The 21,749-nt window shown below is 39.0% G+C and overlaps 1 protein-coding gene across 2 annotated transcripts in view; it reads left to right on the top strand.

Annotated features, from left to right (window-relative positions):
• Nucleotides 1-20,539, top strand: part of LOC126481501 (acylphosphatase-2-like) — a 67,184-nt gene extending 46,645 nt beyond the window's left edge. Inside the window, exons 3-5 of one of the 2 annotated variants that reach the window (XM_050105292.1) lie at nt 2,103-2,212; nt 7,662-7,828; nt 19,968-20,128. In XM_050105292.1, the coding sequence (XP_049961249.1) occupies nt 2,103-2,212; nt 7,662-7,776 (225 nt within the window). In that variant the 3' untranslated portion in view covers nt 7,777-7,828; nt 19,968-20,128. Of the gene's footprint in view, nt 1-2,102; nt 2,213-7,661; nt 7,829-19,967 lie in introns of both variants that reach the window. The other variant, XM_050105291.1, reaches the window with a different exon arrangement.
• The last annotated feature ends 1,210 nt before the right edge of the window (nt 20,540-21,749 follow it).

Raw genomic sequence — 21,749 nt, 5'->3', positions numbered from 1 at the left:
ATTTCGGCTCATTATATACAGGGCATAAAGGGTGCAAGTGCAGATATTTCTTTGGTGTCTGAGGACAGAGTACTGAACAATGTTACGTCAGTATTTAGTACACTATGTGATCAAATGTATCCGGATACCTGGCTGAAAATGACTTAAAAGTTCATTGGTGCCCTCCATCTGTAATGCTGGAATTCAATATGGTGTTGGCCCACCATTAGCCTTGATGACAGGACAGCTTCCACTCTTGCAGGCATACATTCAATCCGGTGCTGGAAGGTTTCTTGGGGAATGGCAGCCAATTCTTCACGGGGTGCTGCACTGAGGAGTGGAACCGATGTCGGTCGGTGAGGCCTGGCACGAAGTTGGCATACCAAAACAAGCCAAAGGCATTCTATAGGATTCAGGTCAGAACTCTGTGCAGCCCAGTCCATTACAGGGATGTTATTGTCATGCAACCACTCTGCCAGAGGCCGTGCATTATGAACAGGTGCTCGATCATGTTGAAAAATGCTATCACCATCCCCAAATGGCACTTAAACAGTGGGAAGCAAGAAGGTGCTCAGAACATCAATGTAGGCCTGTGCTGTGATAGTGTCAGGAGTGTAAGCCACCTCCATGAAAAACACGACCACACCAAACACCACTGCCTCCGGATTTTACTGTTGGCTCTACACACGCTGGCAAATGATGTTCACTGGGCATTTGCCATACTCGCACCCTGCCATTGGATCGCCATATTGTGTACCATGATTCGTCACTCCACACAACGTTTTTCCACTGTTCAAGGAGTGTAAGCCCCCTCCGTGAAAAACAAGACCACACCATAACACCGCTGCCTCCGGATTTTACTGTTGGCTCTACGCACGCTGGCAAATGATGTCCACTGGGCATTTGCCATACTCGCACCCTGCCATTGGATCGCCATATTGTGTACCATGATTCGTCACTCCACACAACGTTTTTCCACTGTTCAATTGTCCAATGTTTACACTTCTTACACCAAGTGAAATGTCGTTTGGCATTTACCGGCGTGATGTGTGGCTAATGAGTAGCCACTCGACCATGAAATCCTAGTACTTGCAGTGGATCCTGATGCAGTTTGGAATTCCTGTGTGATGGTCTGGATATATGTCTGCCTATCACACATTATGACCCTCTTCAATTGTCAGCGGTCTCTGTCAGTCAACATACAAGGTCGGTCTGTACGCTTTTGTGCTGTATGTGTCCCTTCACGTTTCCACTTCACTATCACATTGGAAACAGTGGACCTAGGGATGTATAGGTGTGTGGAAATCTCGCATACAGATGTATGACAAGTGACACCTCATCACATGACGACATTCGAAGTCCGTGAGTTCCGCAGAGTGCCCCATTCTGCTCTCACGGTGTGTAATGACTACTGAGGTCGCTGATATGGAGTACCTGACAGTAGTGGCAGCACGATGCACCTAATTTGAAAACATATGTTTTTGAGGGTGTCCAGATACTTCTGATAACATAGTGTATGTTTTTAAGTTGATTAGTACATGTGGCGCGAGGAAGCAATTAGTTTATAGTCCCCTGGGCAGCAGGTCAGGTATTGAATTATGGATTCGTGGATGCAGATTTTTTTCTCCAGATTACATGGAACGCCAATTTTATACCTTCTAAATATTGCATATGTTACAGAAAGAGCCTATGATGGTTGACACATGCCACATATATTTTTAATAATCATTAATTAACTCTACAGTAGAAATTCACTCATCACAGCACCATCTCTTTGCCAACATACATTCTGATTCTCTCCACATATATGGAGGATCTCTTTCACCATGGTATGATCTATGGAACAAAATCTGAGTGATTAGTGGGTTGGTGAGTCTGTGATTGAGTGAATGAATGAATTAATTAATTAATTGTTTGTTTTTATTTTCATTGTGATTCATTTACAGTAAAATACTGGGGCTTGTTTGTTTTGTAGTGAATTTTAGATTGTTTTGTGATTATTATTTTTTTCCTCACAGGACCTGCATTACCAATACATTTTGTTTTTCTCTCTGATCTTGCACTAATAATACCTTCTATTCATGTTTTTAATTTAATTTGTTTACTTATTTTTCAATTTTCAGTACACAGTTGATGAAGCCAAGAAAGTGGGTGTAAAAGGTTGGATTATGAACACCCCAAAAGGTACAGTTCTTGGAAGAATAGAAGGAGAAGTTAAAAAAGTGGAACACATGTAAGGAATTTTCACTATTGCTTCATTTTTGACTTAAAATTGCTTTTCTCATAATGTTTGTTTGCATGACCATATTTTGCAAAGGCTGCTATAATAATTATTGGTTTTCTCCATATTAAATGTAATAAAAATAAAAAAGTGGATTCAAGAAAGGCAAAAAATTGCCAAAAGTGAATGTGAAGCAAATTTTCTTTCACCCATAATCTTCACCAACAATGATAGAAAAAGTAGTGATTGCAAAATATGTAAACAAGGAGTGGAAACATTGTAAATTGTATGCCAATTTTATAAGGAAATACTGTTTTCAGTCTGTAAATATCAAGATTTATAGGATTTATAGACGTATTGTGTGCCCATATTTCCAGAATGACCACAGAAGATTCTTTATAAAAAAGAAGTGAAATGTCAGGTGAAAAACATACTTACTGCAAGCTTGAGATGGAAAAACCAATAATGATAGATTATTCTTTTTTATTTTGAAAGTGTTATACACTTACTTAACTTAGCATGTATTATGAGGATGGATTGATAAGTGGTAAGTGTCTATTCAGTAGTAGGTAATGTTAAGTAACCTGAATGTAGGTGAGTGAACGTGATTTTTGTTAACTATTCTGTTCACTGGCAAATAGTTTGAATAAGCAAATGCTGGCTAGTAGCTGTTGAGAGTGTATGAGATCAGATAAAAGATAAATTAAAACAGTTATCTGTGTCAGTCATTTTTATTTTCCCCAACACTGTTTCTAGGGCTTATACACTCACCTTCAGGTTGATCAGTGGATTATTTTACCTTTTTATTTGCTGGAAGTACCAAGTTGTCTGTTTAGACTTCCTTTTCACTGCAAATAAGGTATGATTGACACTTTTTAACGTAATATGGCTCTGAAATTACAACAGTAATAAAGATACTAAAGGTGTTTCTGCAGAAAGAAACCTGAGGGTTACTATCAATGTACATTTTCCTCTTCAGATGCCACACAAATGTGAAATGATATTATGAACAGCCCAGAGATTGTACAGATGTAGAGACGAGTGTCTTGTAAGTCAAAGAGCTTTTGTGACCAATTTAGATTACAAAATAAAGATACAAATAATGTATTATTTCGTAATATATCAGTTTGGTGATTTGAGGGTTGTTTTCGTGATGTAGGTCACTCAAAAATAATAGTAAAAATCAGTCATCTAGTAGGTTGAAGAAGCTCCCAAAAAAATCATTGTCATTGTCTCAAGCTTTGCCATTGAGCAAGTTCTGCCCATGTTTCCTGTTGTGAATGAACATCTTAAGTTTGTTATAGAGGCTGTACTTGTGGGCTTTGTTTAGTTCACAAAGCTTTGTTAATTACTATCTGTTGTCAAAAATGTGTCCTGTGTCATTAATGTGAGTAGCTATGGCAGATTTATTATAGGTTTTGTACATAAATTCATATTTATTCCTTAAATTTAGTTCAGAAGCTTTGGCTGATCTGACCCACATATTGCACTGGGTATACATTGCATTTTATCTTGTAGACACCTGAGGCAACATTAAATACAACAGTAATGTATTTACCAACTCAGGTGTCTACAAGACACTGTATATGTGGGTCAGACCAGACGAAGCTTCCAAACTAGATTTGGGGAACACACAAACTGAACCTTTATGAAGAACTTGAAGTTTTTCTGCAACTGAAAACATGGGCAGGATATACTCAATGACAAAGCTGAGACAGTGGCTATGAACTGTTCCCAAAGCCTCTCGAGCCATCTATTATTGAGTAACCTAAATCATGAAAACAACTTGTGAATCAAAATATTAAGCAGCTTCATTATTGTTTAACATGTTGTAATTCCAATAGTAATTACATTTTATTTATAATAAAATAAAATCAAAGCAGAGAACTGGCTACTCCCAGCAAACAAAAAAATGTATGAAATCCACTGATCCACCTGAAGAAAAGGGCATAAGCCCTTGACATGTGCTGAGGGAGAAAATGAAATTGACTGGTACACATAATGGTTTTATCCCTTATTTCATAAACAGTTGTAGTTTACAGGCTACAATCTAACATGTATGACACAAGGTTGTATTATATTGGCCTTAGAAATAATTTTTTGGTTTTGTAAGAAAATGTTTTGTAGAATGTTGTTACAAAACTTATCATCCATTCTCATATGTCATCAATAAATCACAAGAATACATTTTTGTGTGTGTGTGTGCGCACATTAATTGTTTGTGCAATCTGAAAAGCTGTAATGATTTGCATGTTTATGTATAAAAATCTCTCTTCTTGCTGCAATATCTTTGCAATGTTTGTCAGAGGGTTTCCACCTGTATAGAACCATTTCTACTTCACAAGTAAATTTGTTTCAAAATAGCTTAGCAGTAATGAAAACTGAACAGTTTCATGTCATTGGTATCTTCTAAAATTTATAGTATTCAGTTTCAGAAAATTAACTTGTTCATTAAAATAAATGTATCAGATTAAACCACATAAGAATGTCCCCAAAACTGATTTCAGAAAAGACATTTTAGAAATAACTGTAATATTTCAAAATCTTTTGAAAGTCTGAAGTCCTCGTAACATTATGTACATTCTTCAAAACCTTCACATTTCAATTCTTTCTCTCATATGCCATTTGTGACAATATGACACTGCAAGTCATGTGTGACATTAATCATTTAAGCTTGTGGCTTAAAATTAGCACATCCCTGCAACAAACAATAAGTTGCTTGAGATGAAGCGGATAAATCTGATTACTCAGTACATCAATAATCACCACTTATTTCCAAATTACATAAAAAAGTAAATCTTCAACTTAACAGTGGTAAAGAAAAAGTCACCACTCATATGGAAGGAAGTAATTTGCAGTGACATTGGCGACAGTCATCAGAGACAGTCAGTGTACATCAAAACAGGAAGAATTTTTAGAACCGGCTTTGACATCAGCCAATAAGGGAAGAGGTAAAGTAAAGATGACCTCTTTCAGAAAAGTGTAACATTCTCCATATCAGTCACAATGTATGAGTCTGTGATGTTTTTATGTAAGGGTGCTGGCTTTTGAAGAAAAGAGTAATGAGAGGCAGAAAAACTGCAGATTGCCAGGTAAGAGATATGCACAGCAATTGGGACGGTAAAATATGATTTTTGGCAGACCAGGCTTGTTAAGTGCAATCTTTCATGTAGGGAATGAATATTGAAGTGAAAAATGATGTAAGTTTATTATCTGCAGGGTACATGAAGGTACAAGAGTGCAACTTCAAAATACTGTATTCAGACCTACTCTCTCCGTGTTATTGGGTAAAAATTTAGCTGAGGAAATCTTTTCACACATGCTGTATCAAGCAATACAATTACTTAAAATGAAAGAAGTATAAGATCATGTCAATTATCAGTCAGAAAAAATGACTAGCACAACCTAAAATAGTTTGACACTTTGGAAGTGTCCTAACTGTGTAGTACCATAAGGATTTTTGTGTCTGAATGTCTCATTTACTACCAGCTATTTTGTACTGCAGGTTTCACTGATGAGCACAAGAGCAAAAAAGAAGAAAAGAAAGGCAGTAACATTAATATCTCCTTTCATTGCAGACCTATTCATTAGTGCTAACTTCCACAGTAGGCTACTTACTGGGCACAGGACTCTTAAAGAAAAAATGAAAAATAAGAGGGCATGCTGAAAAATAATGCTTCCAGAATTTTCATTCTGTTCTCAATGTTGGTTGAGGTATTGAATGTCATAGGTAGACTTCCCTGCTTTGCTGATGCAAATTGCAACCCGCTGCCACTAGAGGGCTCTGCATTGTACTGTGTAATGTGGCACTACTTAACATACCTATGTCAGTTCATGAGAAAGAGCGTGCTGTAATAGTTTCTAACTGCAGAAAACGTGCCTCCAGGTGAAATCCATAGAAGAGTGAGCTCTGTGACTAGTGATGATTGTATTGACATCAGTAATATGTGATGTTGGATTGTTCTTGCTCGTAATGAGGGAAATGGTGGTGCTAACCTCAACGTGTGTGATGCTTATGGCAACCCTAAATCAGGTTGATAAACTCATCAGGGAAAATCATTGGATAACACACACAGCTTTCACAAGGGTGTTTACAGTCCATCATTGCAGTACAGAAAACTGTATGTGGTGGGTGCCTCGAATGCTCACTCCTGATATGAAACAGAGGAAAATGGACATTGGTCAACAATTTCTGTTGAATTTTGAGCAAAAAGGTGATGGAGTCTGTAACAACATTGTGACAGATGTTGAAGGCTGGTTTCACCATTTTGACCCTGAAAACAAGAGCATCAGTGGGGTTCTGCCACAGAGGATCACAGTTGCCAAGAAAGTTAGACTGTGCCATCAGCAGGCAAAGTCATGCTCAATGTTCTGGGAAGTTCAAGGTGTGATGCATTTGGAATTCATGCTTAAAGGCACCACCATAAACTCTGCAAGGTACTGAAAGACCCCCAGAAAACTGAAAGCACAACTTGGAAGAGTTTGTCGACACATGGTGCACCCCTCTCCTTCAGTGTGACAGTGCCAGACCACAAGAGTGCTGTGACATCTACAACAATCAGATGCTTTGGATACACTGTCATTGATCGTCCTCCATACAGTCCTCAATTGACCCCATCCTGTTTCTTCATCTGTTTCCAAAACTTGCAGAGCACTTTCGAGGACTTAACTTTGTTAGTGATGAAGTAGTGCCAGCAGAGATGATGATGTGGTTCTGTCAACAGTCAGACATTCTGCAGTGATGGTATCAACAAATTGGTGTCAAATTGGGATAAATGTGTGCATCACCAGGATGACAATTTTGAGAATTACATATGTGTGCAAAAAGCTGAGATTTTAGTCCCAGTTCTTTTGCAGAAAACAAGTGGCCCTCCCATGAAGTTTTACCAGAAAAATGTGGTTAACTCCATAGTTATAACAGTCAATTCTCAAAAGCAGCAAAACTGTTATTGCTGTGCAAAACTCCTGATCACTTTAAAATATGCACTACAGGTTCTTGTTGTGAAACAGAGAAGAAATTAATGGTCTATTTTTGGTATAAGATGTTACCCCAGAAAGAAAAATCCATTTTTCAGCAAAGCTTCCTCTGATATGACTCATCCTTACAGATTAAAACTGTGCACAGACTGAGAATGAGGTTCAAGTTTGCCCCTGATGAACAAACACAAAACTAATCTATTACTTTTCTCCTACTTCTCCTTAGTGAACTGAAGCAATCCTCTGCCCCACTTGTCATTGATGAAAAAACACACACACACACACACACACACACACACACACACACACACACACACACACACGCACGCGCGCGCGCGCGCGCGCGCGCGCGCGCGCGCGCAAATATGAAACAGAGGAGACTGGACACATCACTTGCCACATAAACCCCTTGCTAATATACCTGTGCCATAATAGATACTGTGTATATTCATTAAACTATTATTTTTACCTGAACTTGTTCCAGGAAAAAATGGCTTCAAACGACTGGAAGCCCAAGTTCCAAAATTGAAAAAGCGGAATTCAGAAATGAAGCTCCAATTCGTCAATACTCATTTGCTTCTTTCACAGTCAAGCACTGACACTTGTTTTATGAACTGCTTACTAAAAAGTGATATAACATTGCTATTTTCCGTAAGTTAAATAACAATAAGCTACATACTTACAAATATTGATTTTTTGTCTTAAATAACAGAGGTCATATTTTATGATTTAATGTAAGGCAGTTGTTATAGTGAAATATGGAATGTCTAGCGTGCATGTGCATGTGAAAGCATGGGTTCATAACAGTGGCAAATGTGTTCTTGTAACCTGGCCGAATTGAAGTGTGTGTGCCTGGCAAAGAGGATATCTTTGTTATATTAGATGTGGAGGAAAAGATAATTTAGCTATTTCTGTATTTCAGGGCTAATGAAGACTGGAATAGTAGATAAAATATTGAACTGTCTGCATTATCGTCCCCTGTGTCTAATGGATACAAAATAAGAGTAACGATGACCAATTACTTCAAAATATTCCACTATCCTTCTGGGCATTTACTTTGCTTGGCTTTGCTATACATTACTCAACAACGCTTCTAGAGTTACATATGTAGCATTAAAAATTACACCTAATTTCTTATTTAAAGCAAAGTGAAAAAAAAAAATCTAGTCAAATCTCAATTGCCCTCAATCCTTAAGCTATTCCTCACACTGATTGTGTTCCCCTGCTCCTACCCCAAACTATGCCATGCAACCGTGTCACTTCTCCCATCTGCTGCCATGCAGGAACCTGTTGTCCCTCCAATGTCCATCTCTTCTATTCCAGTGTCACATGCTGTGTCTTGATTCCTTTGCATATCATCAAACTCCTGTCAGACCCACTCCCCATTACTGTTCTTCCACCTCACCCTCAACCTCATCCTTGACTAATCCCTTCCCACCACTAAAGCAGAGGAAAGCTCCACATTCTGACCATGATTAGCCATGTCATTCTCTGGTAATGGTATCATTGGAAGCACTGTGGAGGGGTGTGGTGTCAGCACACTGCTGTCGGAGTTGTTTTCAGCTTTCTTGACCTTGGAGCCCCTACTTCTCACCCAAGTTGCTTCTCAGTTGACGTCATGAGGCTGAGTGCATGCTGTTCCAGCCCTCCCACCAAGGAAAAATTCCTGGCAGTACCGAGAATCGAAGCCAGGTCCTCCCAATAGCAGCCAGGCTCACTGACCAATGAGCTACAGAGGTGAACCTTGCACCACTACCTGTCAGTTTAATCTTCCTTCCCATCACGGCTCTCTTCTGCCACCAATACAGCCTTCACCGGTGCTGATATTCTAATTTTCACTCTCTCCATAGCCTACAGCTCTCTTGCTATTTAGTGTACGTACTGTATCCCAATAAACTGCCTCCTCCATGTCTGCCTACTTTGTTGTGATTCCCTGTTTCTCCCTTCTCTGATCTGGGGCTGCTCAATGCCATAAGTTCTTCAGTATCTTAAACTCAAGGCAGGGTTCAGCAACCACTGTTAAGTGTTGTAATGAAGATTGTCTGGGAGAGGAACCCTCAAATAACATAAAACATCTAGACTGAAATACTGCACTACAGTACCAAAAACAGTTTATTATTATTGAGAGGGACTTTTGTTTGGCCAAGTTTCATCTCTCTATATTAAAAAGTGATTAGAAGGAAACGAAATCTATGAAAAAAAAGGTATACATATGGCTTCATTATTACCAAGAAGGCTACTTCACAACAAGCAACCAAACTTCTTACAGTATCAAATAGTCGCAGTGCCTGTCCTATTATTTGTGAATTGCACATCACCCTCAACTTTTATAAGGATGTTGTGAGGTCCTATGATATTGTCAACGTTGACATGCAAGGAACATCAGGAGAAAGAATTTAAAAAATTATGAAGAGTGTTAATGGCATGTATAGGATAGGTAAAATACGATTGGACCAGAGAACATTTACAATCAGACTAACACGGGATTGATCAGCCCCTCCTCTTGCTTCCAGTTTTTTCCCCTTTTTTTTAGTGAGTTTATGGACATTTAACTTGTACCATCCTGGAGCTCATATATGTGTTGATAGAAAATTGGTTTGTTTGCATGTTGTAAACAAAACATACCTAGTTTCTAGGGCACCCAAAGAAAAGGTGATTTGCATGTTTCTCTTCTCCACAAGAGCAGAAAGGTGTGTCTACAATTTACTGCATGTGAAGATATGTATGGCTGTTAGATGTGGTGCCTAAGCACCGAATTTGTATGGGATGGCCACCGTTGACATCAGTCCATCACTGTGGTCAGTTTATGAGGTGCATTCAAGTTATAATTACTCAGATGTTCGTTCTTTCTTTTTTCTTTTTTATTCAGAGCTGGAAATGGATTGAAAAACATGGTATGTTTTAAAGTACATGTGCACTTGTGAATGTGTGTGAGGTAGCAGCACTTACAGCACACAGATCTCAAGTGGCAGCAATGAAAGTGAAGACAGTTTTGGTACTTAAAACGGTGTGTTTTCATTACAAGGACCATGTGTAATCATTCATTTCTTGCACTTGCGCGGTGTGATACCAACTGAAGTTCAATGCCAGTTTAGTGAGACATGTATTTATGTATCATGGATGTATCTAATGTACATTCATAAGTGCTACAGTTCCACAGAAGGCAGAATGTCATATGAAAACAAAGACAAAATCTCGGCCACGTACCAGTTGATCTGACGACATGATGATGGAGCAAGTGGAGAAAGTTGCTTTGGAGGTTCACAGAATGAGTGTGGCAGACATCACCTCCACAGTTGGCCTTTCCAAGGAATTTGTGCGCACAATACTATATGAAGACTTGGCAAATACAAAAAGTGTCCTCAAGGTGGTTGCCACGAATGCGACAGTCGTCCACAAGTCTGTTATATGGTATGTTGCCATGCCATCTTGACATCTGATTGCATTGGACATGAGTTGTAAGCAGACTGTCCTTGTTGATGAAAGCTCAAAGAGAGCTGTTTACAAAGTCAGTAGGTAATTGGAAAGCTCGGATGATCGTAACGTTAACAAACAATTTCTGAGGGAGCTAGGTGGTGCATGAATAACAGTCTTTATTACATTGAAAGGAGATATCTGCGATCGGGTATGCAGAGACGTTGACAGTAAACATAGCCATGGCAGCAGAAGGCATGGCCGGTGAGAAGAAAGGTACGACTGACTGATTTGTCATGTGCAACATTTTCACTGCTGGGAACACCATCACTAACGCTACTGTGACCCGTGACAGGTAGTGAGGGAGTGCGAGTTGGGAGTGCCTACTGAATACTTGCCAGGAATTAAGTTACTTGTCGTAGCTACACTTAGGATGAGCTCTGAGTCATCATCATCTGAGGTGTGGCTGGCAAGGAACCACACTGGTGGAACTTGTTGTAGGGAGACTGGGTGGTTTGCTATGAACCATGAGTGTCATTGTATTTTCTGAGGGACTGACAACCTGATAGGGCCCCAAATATGACAGAGTTAGGACTGAACAAACAGTGTCATCTTGTAACATAATAGTCACAGCTTGCAATGCCTTTCTGGAGAAAAACTTGGAGTAATGTATGTGCTTGGGTTCATGGTATGTGTATGCGCGTGATACGAGAGTGAACTTGCTGAACTAGAGGACAGTACCTTGTTGCCACTAGTATTAGAGCTCCCAACAAATTCAGCAGGTAGTACGAGGGGCTCAACGTAAAGGATTTCTGCCAGCAAGGAATTCAAATCATCTTGATAGGCTGTGTGTATGCCCGGTAGAACCTGTGGAAGTGCATCAGACAGAGAGTCTTAAGTGACACATTAAAGCTACTTTCAGTGCTTGTTGCCAGCATTTGACCAATAAGTTACTTTGTGGGTGATAAGCTATAATAAGAAATTGCTTGGCACCACATAGAATGCACAAGCAGTCAAAGAGCAAAGATTGGAACTGGCAGTTCTGATCCAGGGTGGTGGATGAAGGGGGGGGGGGGGGGGGGTGAAGAAGAAAGAAGGTCCGATGAAGGGGGAGAGGTACAAGTGGTCATGGTGTATTTGTTGATGTATCACAAAGGACCGGCTGCGCAACACCAGGGAAGAGCAAGTTGGGATGTGCAGGGAGGTGGAGAGAGGCTTGTAATAGCATGAAGGCACGACATATAATCTACTACAGTGTTATCCGTGCCTTTGATAAAATAGGTATCTGTCGTATATTAGCTGATGAAGTCCACATGCTGAAAACGGGAGATCACTGGTGGGATTACACAGCGTGTCAATGAGATGATGGTGGTCCATGTAAATAGTGACGTTGTGTGCTATATATTCTCTCAAAAATAGCTTTTGGCTTCATAGAGCAAGAAGTTCCCTTCAAAGGCAGACCACTTATGCTGAGAAAGACAGTTTTTTGGAAAAGAAGTGCAATGACTGAGTGGTGTTGTCTATATGTTGTTGCAACACTAGTATTAGAGTCCTCCACAAATCTAGCAGGTAGTATGGGGGGCTTGATGTAAAAGACTTCTACCAGTGAGGCGATATCGCTAGCATCAGTAATGATTGAAATTAGGGCATCGGTGTTGGGCTGAGCTAGTGTGACTGCATCAGCTAGAGCCATTTTCAGATCATTAAAGGCTTGAGTCATGTCTTGGGAAAACGTGACTTTGCTATCACCTGTAGTATGCTTGTCTCGTGAGGTGTCAGTTAGGGGCACTTAGAGAGACAGCATGAGGAATGTGTCATCAGAAAAAATTGATTGTGCTCAAGAAATGCTGAGGGCATGGCTGGTGTTATGCTCATAGTGTGAGCGATGCATTCAGATACGGGACAGAAACCTTTACAGTTTACAGTGCGATCTGTGAAAGTAACTCCATTAAGACGCAACTGTGATCTGTCATTTATCTCTACGCCATTATCAGAGAGTTTGTGGAGTACTTGAGAAAGGTGCTGCTCATGTTCTTCAGCAGAGACAGAAAAAAAATTAAAATGTCATAAATATAAGCGTAACAAAATGGAAACTGGAGAAATAGTGTCAACAAAACGTTGCCACATCTGAGCTGTACTTTTGAGTCCATAAGGCATAAAGTAGTATTCGAACAAGCCAAAGGGAGTTATAATGGCAATTTTAGGGCGTCATCTTTGTACATTGGAATTTGGGGATATGTCTTATGACAGTCAGTGACACTGAAATGCTGAGCACCATGTAATAGCAATGCAAAATCTTGAATGTGGGGGATGGGGTGATTGTGACCAATTGCCATCGGAAGAACATCCATTTCCTGTGCTTACCAGTTCCTGAATGCACTAATTAGCAAGGTGAAGTTTTGTAGCTGACAGGTGGCATGCTTTCTCTTGGACAGGAGGTCCTTTGGTGGTATGTAGTCTATGAGAATTATTGTTTGTAATAACCTTAATGGATGCCATTAGCACATTTGAAGTCACATGAGCAGTAGGCACACGTCACATGCAGTACTGTTAAAAAGAGGACTGATCTGAAGTGCGGGCTGTCAAGGCTGCCTCTGCTGAGTATGTCATGGGCGTGGTTGGCGTAATCTGCAGGTGCGGAGGCTGGATTGTCTGCCATTTGGTCTGGTGACTTGGTGAGGAGGGCGTAGTCCGCATTTGTGGTGGGTGCGATGATGCAGGCTTGTACAAGTTTGGTGGGAGTGCTAGAGGTAGCTGCATAGCTCACTGGCTCGACTTTTGTGAAGGGGGCATCGTCTGCCTGGATGGCAGGCTTGTTGTTGAAGCTCTGTTGTAGAGGCAGAAGTTTGCTTGCTGTTTGAGCAAGATGCCTGTTTGAAGTGAACCTTCTCGGCGACAGCCGTGACTGCAGTTGCAGGATTTGGCTGCACAACATGCAGTACTAATGGGTGTTCCTGATGAGAGTGCAGCAATGTTTGTCCATGCACATACCAGATGTACTAACGTGTTGTTGAGTGCCTGCAGTGATGCATTTGCCACGTGTAGAGCTCTGATATCGTGGTGCTGGTTGGGGAGTTTGCACAATGAATTTACCAAGTCAGAAGTGAGACATGTGAGTTCAGCTAACTGTAGCAGTCGTCACTCTTGAATTTGTAGATACTCTGACAGAGGAGCCCTCAGTGCTTTGGGTGGAGGAATGCTGTGACAGTGTGGCCATTGAAAGGTCTGGAGAGAGTCCGTAGTGTTGTAGAAAGTCTATGTCTGTACAGGTTCGTAGATGTCAGCCACATTAAATGTCCACTCAAAACAAAATGGTTAAGATGAATGAAGCCATGGACCATGACGTGACAAGTTGTTAGCCACTCACAGAGTCAGGGCAGAAGGTGTCTGTGGTGTAGCAGACAACGCTGGGATTATAACACTAGTATCTGCACGAGTGTCGACCAGGAAGAGCATGTCATTGTTGAGGTCGTGAACATAAAATCTGCCTTGCGGTAGTTGTTTATTATGTGATGGCTGGTGTTGATGTAGGTGCCCTGTAGGCTGCCTGCAAGATGTAGCATGTAATTCATCCTGTGGTACAAGTTTGGGTCTGGCGAACAAGGCGGGCAGCACTTCTAAGTCGCATCCCCACGGTTGATTAGCGACACCTGTCGTCTTGATGGTGTACCTTGTTGGAGGCCGAGCAAGCAGGAGTGGTGGGACTAGCATACTTGTTACTTCTGCCACCAGGTAGCACCTCAACCAGCGTTGTCGACTGGTACGCACAAAACTGTGTTCTGGTGTTCACAGGATTGTCAACTGTCGGCGGTGCTGATGAACTCTGCACGGAGATGAGTTGATCATGTCTTACGATTTTGTAGGCATCATCTGCCAGCTGTAAACATCTTTCTAGTGGGTCGGTAGCATGGAATAAGAGTTGTAGTCAGAGGGCTTGACAGTATTTTAACTATTCAGAACAAACACAGCATTTCATCTGATAGGAATGAAGTTTCTATTAATGCTCTAATCTTTTGTCAAAGTTGAGAAGGTGTGAGCTCACTGAGCGATACTTCATGCACTAAGTGATGAACTGCCTCTTGGGGGGGGACTTCGACAATTGTTCAAGAATTGTGGATTTTTTATTTTTGTAGTGGTCCCTCGTCAGTGCTGCGTGGCTGAGATCGGACATCAAATCTGTATGCTTGTATAGAGTTGTAAGCACTGCGAAGAACCACACTTCGTCAGATAGGATGCCTTGGATGTTCAAAATGCTGTCCACTAAAGAAAACCGTGTCTTCGGACATGTCCTTATAAGAGGTACATGTATATAAACCAGCATAGCAGGCGCTGTAACAGACACGACCAGCGTGACAAAAAAGGGCGTGGCCATTGAAAATCAGACTGCACAACTTAGTACACTATGTGCATTGTTTACAGGTTCAGGTGCACTAAAAATGCTTGATGTAGGAGCACTGGACAAGGTGGAAATGGTGAAAGTCAAATTGTTCATTGGTGTTCATGCACTGCTTCTGTTGCGCTGGGCTTAACACTTGTGGGTTGTTGTTGAATCGAGTGAGGTTATGTGTACATGTTGGCAATTAGGTGTCTGGTGGAAAGCCGGCCGCCTGGGTTGTAAGTTAGGCTCAGCAAGCTTGACAAACTGGTCATGCAACATTACAGGTTCTTCACGCACTGAAAAACCACTCGAAGGAGCGATATAATATGTTAAATGTCCTGGGAAATGTCCATGGGACATAGAAACTAATCCAGCAAAGTTCATTATCTGCACTGTTTTTTGAGCGAGCTGTACCGGCAACAGTTCAGTTTTCAAATTTCACACAATTCAAAGCACCATGGTGACAGATCAGAGCAGGGGAAATAAGCACAGGTGATGTGATGGATGAAGTCAGTTGTTGTGTTGTAGCAGTCATTATTGTTGGTCACATTGTCCTGTGTTGTTTCATACGAGGAAATTGCCCGAATCATGGAAGTTCGTGGAAAACGTGTAACACGGGGTCACCAGTGTAGGTGCAGGTGCTTTTCATAGTGAAATAACATCACAGACACCATTTTAAATGAATAATGCTTTATTATGAGTTACATATTTACACAAGTGATCGCACAGTTCAACAGTAAACAAGAGATTGTCCGGCTCCACTGTACGAGCCAAAGATATTATAATAGATACTTCACATTACTTCATCATTGGTTGATCAGAGTCTTTGCATCTTTGTCTATAGTGTTTGCTTCTTAGATAATTGCATTTCTTTGTTCTGTGTATATGTTGCTGAAGTGACTTCATAAAGCATCCAATTCGCTTATTGCTCGCTCAACATAGAACAAACTCTCCATCAGTAGTGAAAGTGTTGTCTGTCGTATCCCAGGATTTTAATTTTGGTGCAACAGGATGCATCAGGAACACGACATTTATGGTCACGTAATAAGTAGCATTTGGTAAATTTTTCTTGGTGCACACACTCCTTAGTTCTGACTTTGTAGAAGTCACTAATAGTCAAAAATCTTTGGGCCACAAGTCTTTTCTTTGGTCTGCTACCAATCTTGATAGCACAAAAAGGTCTTTACAACAAACAATCTCTACTACATTGCTACACACAATATTGTTATTGCATCTCCTTTGCTTTTGGGAACTGAAATTCTGTATCTTATAAAATTAAGCATGTCCTTTATAATCTAATCCCAGTGCAGTTAATGACATTTTATTGTACTAGAACATGAATTTTTGCAGACAATTTACTTCCTGTCTCAGCTTTTATGTATGCAACTTTCTTTGCACACTTTTGTAAGGAAAAAGTGTAAAAAAACATTACTAAGTAATTTTATATAGTATCAAGTTAAAGCATGTAAAATGCATAATTATAGCAAAATACATAAAAACATGTAGTGATAAAAAGAAATAAACGAATACCCCATTCATTAAGAGAGCAATATTTTATAATTCTCTGCCAAACAACCTGAAACAGCTTTCTGGTAGAATTTTTAAAAATGAGTTAAAAAATGGCTTATATTGAAGTGCCCATACAGTATGGTGCTGACATGATTTGACCTCAGGAATGCTATGTTAAATATACTTAAATGATCTTTTACTTAATAGCATGTAATCTATTTATATTGTGTATCAATAAGCTAAATGTAATTATTGTAACATTGCCCATGCATGTTAAATACATGTTTCGAGCTGTAAGATAAATAAATAAATAAAAAACATAATTTGTGAAGATTTACACTTTTCATGTGAGGAGGAACAAAGGAAAAGGTTATGTAATTGCATAAAAATCTGGGCTCTACTGATCACTTAAACAGTGTGCCAAATGTATACTAATATTTTTTTGTTTCCCAGCTGTACAACTACATGCTAGGGACACTTGACTTGTCCTTAAAGATGATGCAATGAGCCAGCTTCTCTATTTTGGATGTTTTTTACCTTTTTAAGATCCTTTTGTGCACTTCCCTTTTATAGAAGTTTTATTATTTTATATACTTTACTGTTCTTGTTCACCAATTTCCTTATTGTAACCATACATTAACTCAGATTTGTGCTGATGATTGCACTGTCTGGCACTGTTCAGACAAAAGCAACCACCACATGTGCCTGCATGTAGTCTGTCAGTCGTCCAAGACATGTTGTGCACATACCATTCAATCATTTCTTCCTTCACACTTCTTTCTATTTCTCATCGAAGGTCACCATCCATTTTGTGCAACTTGAACTAGTGGACAAATGTGTTTGTATTTGGAAATATCATAATTTATAACCATGCCTCAGATTCTTAGGTACAGTGAATTCCATAAGGTATATAATTAATTTATGTTTGAGTTCCATCTTTTTGTCAACCTTTGTGGCCTTACATGTTATTGGTTCAGCTACTATCCTGTTCAAGCAACTGGAACACGGTATCTTTCTTCTGCAGAGTTTTGTTAGATATCTGCATTTTTAATTTCTCAGGTGTTATCCACCCCTTCTCAAGTCTTAAGTTCTCAAGTTGTAAAGTACCACAATCTTTTCCTTGTAACCTGCCTGAACTGAGTGTTAAGTCTCCCTTGCTCTCTTATTTATTGCCGGACTTTAAAGTATAAAATTTATATAGTACAGTTGTTATCTTCACATTAATTGCCTAAATTCTTGTTAGTGATTGTGTGGTAAAGGAAACTATATTTTCTTTGTTGACAGAAGAAATTCGTCATCTTGTTGTAGTGACACATTTTGGTCCAAAGTTTGAGCATTGTTGCAGTTGCTCCAAAAAATCATAATTTCATACCTCTTTTTTTATCTGTTAGTGAATGCAGTTTGACACACACTGTAAGAACTTTCCTTTTTGGTGCTGTAAATAGCTATCTCCTTTTGCAGTTATAAATGTGGGAGATAATGAATCATTGAGAAATATTCGCTTGTATTTAAGTTGTCTGTCTGTTAGTTGATATTGTGTTGGCCAAGAATTTGAGTTTTTGCTGTAATTGCTACAATCTGTCTTTCAGAACTATAAAAACTCTTTTGGACTATCATATAGTTACTGAAATGTAAAAGAATCTAAACTAAAATCTGTAACAACTTGCAGTTTTTAAGTTGTCATCAGTTGTCACATCAACTTCTGTACCATAAACCACTTATCCTATAGGATGTCATTATTACTTTTAGATAATTTAATAGGCTCAGATTATTTGGGGTATCTGTGACATTTCTGTTGTGGTCTAAATTCTTGTTTCCTACAAATGAATATACAGGATGGTCATGAAATAGGCTCTGCCATTGATTGCCAATATATTTAGAACAAAATGAAATGAAGTCACCATTTTACAATGATAACAGTAGTGTAATGTTTTCTCAAGTGTTGAGCGGTTCTCAGTACAAACTGGTGAGTACCTCAATAACTCCTGTTAAATGTCAGCAATGTTTCCTGTGTATCCAGAAACTCTTATCTGATTTCTGCCATGTTGCTGCAAGGTGGTACAATGGTATCATCCTGTATTAAACCTTATCTGTCCTTTCATAAATTTAAGATGGATAAGGGAGAAAGGAAACAGAAGGGAAGGAACAAACTATATCGGCTGCATTGGGACTTTATGCGGAATCAGTGGTGACGAGTGAAAATGTGTGCTGGACCAGGAGACGAACCTGGAATCTGCTGTTTTACTAGGCTGCAGCTCATGGTCTAGTGGTTAGTGTTGGTGCCTCTGGATCACAGGGTCCTGGGTTCGATTCCCAACTGGGTCACGGTTTTTTCTGGCCTGGGACTGGGTGTTTGTATTGTCCTGATCATTTCCTCATTCTGGGAAACGGTGAGTCTGTACAGTGAAAAGATTGGGAATTTGTACTGGCACTGATAGCCAAGCTGTTGATCACCCCACAAACTGATACTGTCATCATCATCATCATCATCATCATCATCATCATCATCATCATCCGTTTACTAGGCAGTTGCTTACACTGTACCTGGAGACTGTGTTTATTGCAAATGTGTAGACACTCTCGGCACACCCCCTGCCTAACTCACATTCACACCTAGCACCACCTATCTGCGGTCTTTGTCCATGTCCTCTACGCTTGCTAATTTTTGATTCACTGAAGGTTGAACGTAAATGTGCATCTGCACTGAGGGTTGTGGATTCATTGCCCATTGATGTGAATCAGTTATATGAATGCGTGGTGTCTGTTCTTTCCTTTGTTATCTCCCATCCATGTTTGATTTATATATGTATCACAGCCTCAGATTTTGTGTGGTGTCTGTTCTTTTTGACATGTTGGAAAGAATAGACACCACACATTCATATAAGCTTACCTGTTCTGATTTATCAGCCTACATCTAATTGTCTTATTGTTGACAGGACTTTCAAACAAAAAAAGTTGTGTGTTAAGTGTCCCCTTCCCCTTTTGTGAATGAATGCTGCTTGCTTTTCAGGTTTTTGTGTGTGTTCCACTGTAGTTTTCTATTCTCGACTCCTCCTTTGTGTAGTACTGTGCTCCAAATTGTATTTTATAAGCTTGTGTGAGGAAGGATAATATCTCGGGTCTAAATAAAAGGACGCTGCTGTCATCTCTCCAATTTATATAGTCACACATTGTAGTTTTAAATTTAGTGTGTAGTGGAGAGTACTTACTTTCTATACTTGGAAATTTTCTCTTGTTTGAGTACTAACCGTAGAGAGTTCTTTTGTACGTGAAAATATCTCATGAGTATAAAACAGTTGTCATAATTATTCAAACCTTGCTATACTAAGTGCAAATCTTTCAAGTATTTGGGAAATGTTTAAGTTCATTCTTAACTAACCAAGGTATACTTGAGAGATTTTTAGGCCTCGTAAATTTTTCACTAGTCATTTATTGTCAATACACTTCATTGCTGACAAAATTGTTCTTTCTTTTTTTGTGATTTTTCAGGAAGAAGTGGCTACAGGAAACAGGCAGTCCTATGGCCAAGGTAGAAAAAGTAGAATTCAAAAATGAAGTCAAAATTACTTCATGTTCAAATAATGACTTCAAGCTAAAGAATTAAATTTATGTATTATTTATTTGTGAATATTACACTTGTTTCTAAACTATTTATTTATTTATTTGTTTATTTATTTATCTATTTATCTATCTTTCATACCAAAGAATTTGTTGCTGCTTTTATTTTGTAACAAAAATTTTAAATAATCACAGATAACTACATTTTTTGAGGTATATAATACCACTGTTTTCAGAGGTCTAAACATTGTTGATTTGATATTTTGATGGATACAGGCAGTTGACTTGTGATGATTTGCAGACATTGCATTTTAACAAAACACACTGCAAGTATAACAAGTGATGTATTTTAACAACAGAAATTTGCTGCCTAGCTGTGTAAATGGTGCTCCTGGATTGTTCTCATTCATATTATTAATTCTGAGTATCTAGAATTTTTGTATGTCACTGACCAACAACAAATATGGTTTGCAAAATAAAAATTGTAAAACATCTTACTGTAACCATGTTTTTTTTTCCTTCATCCCCTCATTTATTACTCACTATGATTTTCAGTTAGACATTAGTAAAAACCATGTTAATCAGTCGCTGGCAGAATTTAATTTTGTCTGCTTCCTTTTTACTGTTGCGTGAGTAAGTTGCTCAGAGAACAATGAAAGGAAAAAGTAGACGGAGTATTGCTGGGTGTTTACATATGAAAATAGTTATTTCTGATGTAATGTGTTGTACCCTATCATCTGTTTCATCATCAGATTGCATGCTATAAACTTATATTTAATTAAATAGAAGTACAAATGATATTTTGATGAAGTCGTAATCTGAAGGAATTAAGTTGGGGAAAAAAAGTTTCGGTTTACTTGTTACATCAGATCTGTGTAAAATCTTGAGCTCATGGTGAAATCCTCCAATCTTCTTTGTCAGCAACAAATGATTGACATGGCTAATGTTGTTGTGACTGTTAATAGCAATTAGACAGCTTGTGATTGGTTAGTGTATGTCATGCTGCAAGAAATTGTGTCCCTGTCTGCACATGCGGTGCCAGTACACCCATAAAAAAAAAAAAAAAAAAAAAATAATTCAGTGCATTTCTCTCTGTCTTCTCAGTGTTGAGAAATTGCTTCCACAGAATACTAATATTATAACTGCAGTCATGGTTGAAGCTGTCAGAAGTTCCAATTTCTACTGCTTCTTTAATGTACTGAATCTCAGTACATATAAGTGTGGAACAAGATTTTAGTTTCATCAAACATTATTCTGTGTCTATTTGAGAGAATAGTTCAGTCAGTGGCTGCTGAAATCTATGTTTCTATCCCTTCACAATCAAGGTAATAACCAAATGGAAAAAAGGTAAGTTGAAGAAAAAGCGAAGTGAAAACCATGGTAAACAATGGTTATCAGGACTTAATTATCACAAGCTGTCTCATAAAACCAAAATTAAGACAGAATAGACACTGAGACGCTATTGTTCTGTGATGTATCTTTGAGATTACAGCATTGTCTGTTCTCCGTAAGTTGCTACTGTGAGGTCAAGTGATTTTAGTTAATCAGCAGACCGGAACAGCAAGGAAAATGGAAAGAGGGATTCAGAATTTCTCATATTGTTATTTTAGAAAATAAATTAAATTTTCTTCACTCTCTGAGACTATAGCCCCCTGTACAAGGCACAGGAGTAAGTGATTAAATGTACAATTTTTTAGAGCACGTTTAGAAGAT

The sequence above is a fragment of the Schistocerca serialis genome, chromosome 5, assembly GCF_023864345.2.
Source record: "Schistocerca serialis cubense isolate TAMUIC-IGC-003099 chromosome 5, iqSchSeri2.2, whole genome shotgun sequence".
NCBI classification, from domain to species: domain Eukaryota; kingdom Metazoa; phylum Arthropoda; class Insecta; order Orthoptera; family Acrididae; genus Schistocerca; species Schistocerca serialis.
Note: the sequence above shows the minus strand (reverse complement) of the source record. Positions and strands in the feature narration are given on the sequence as shown.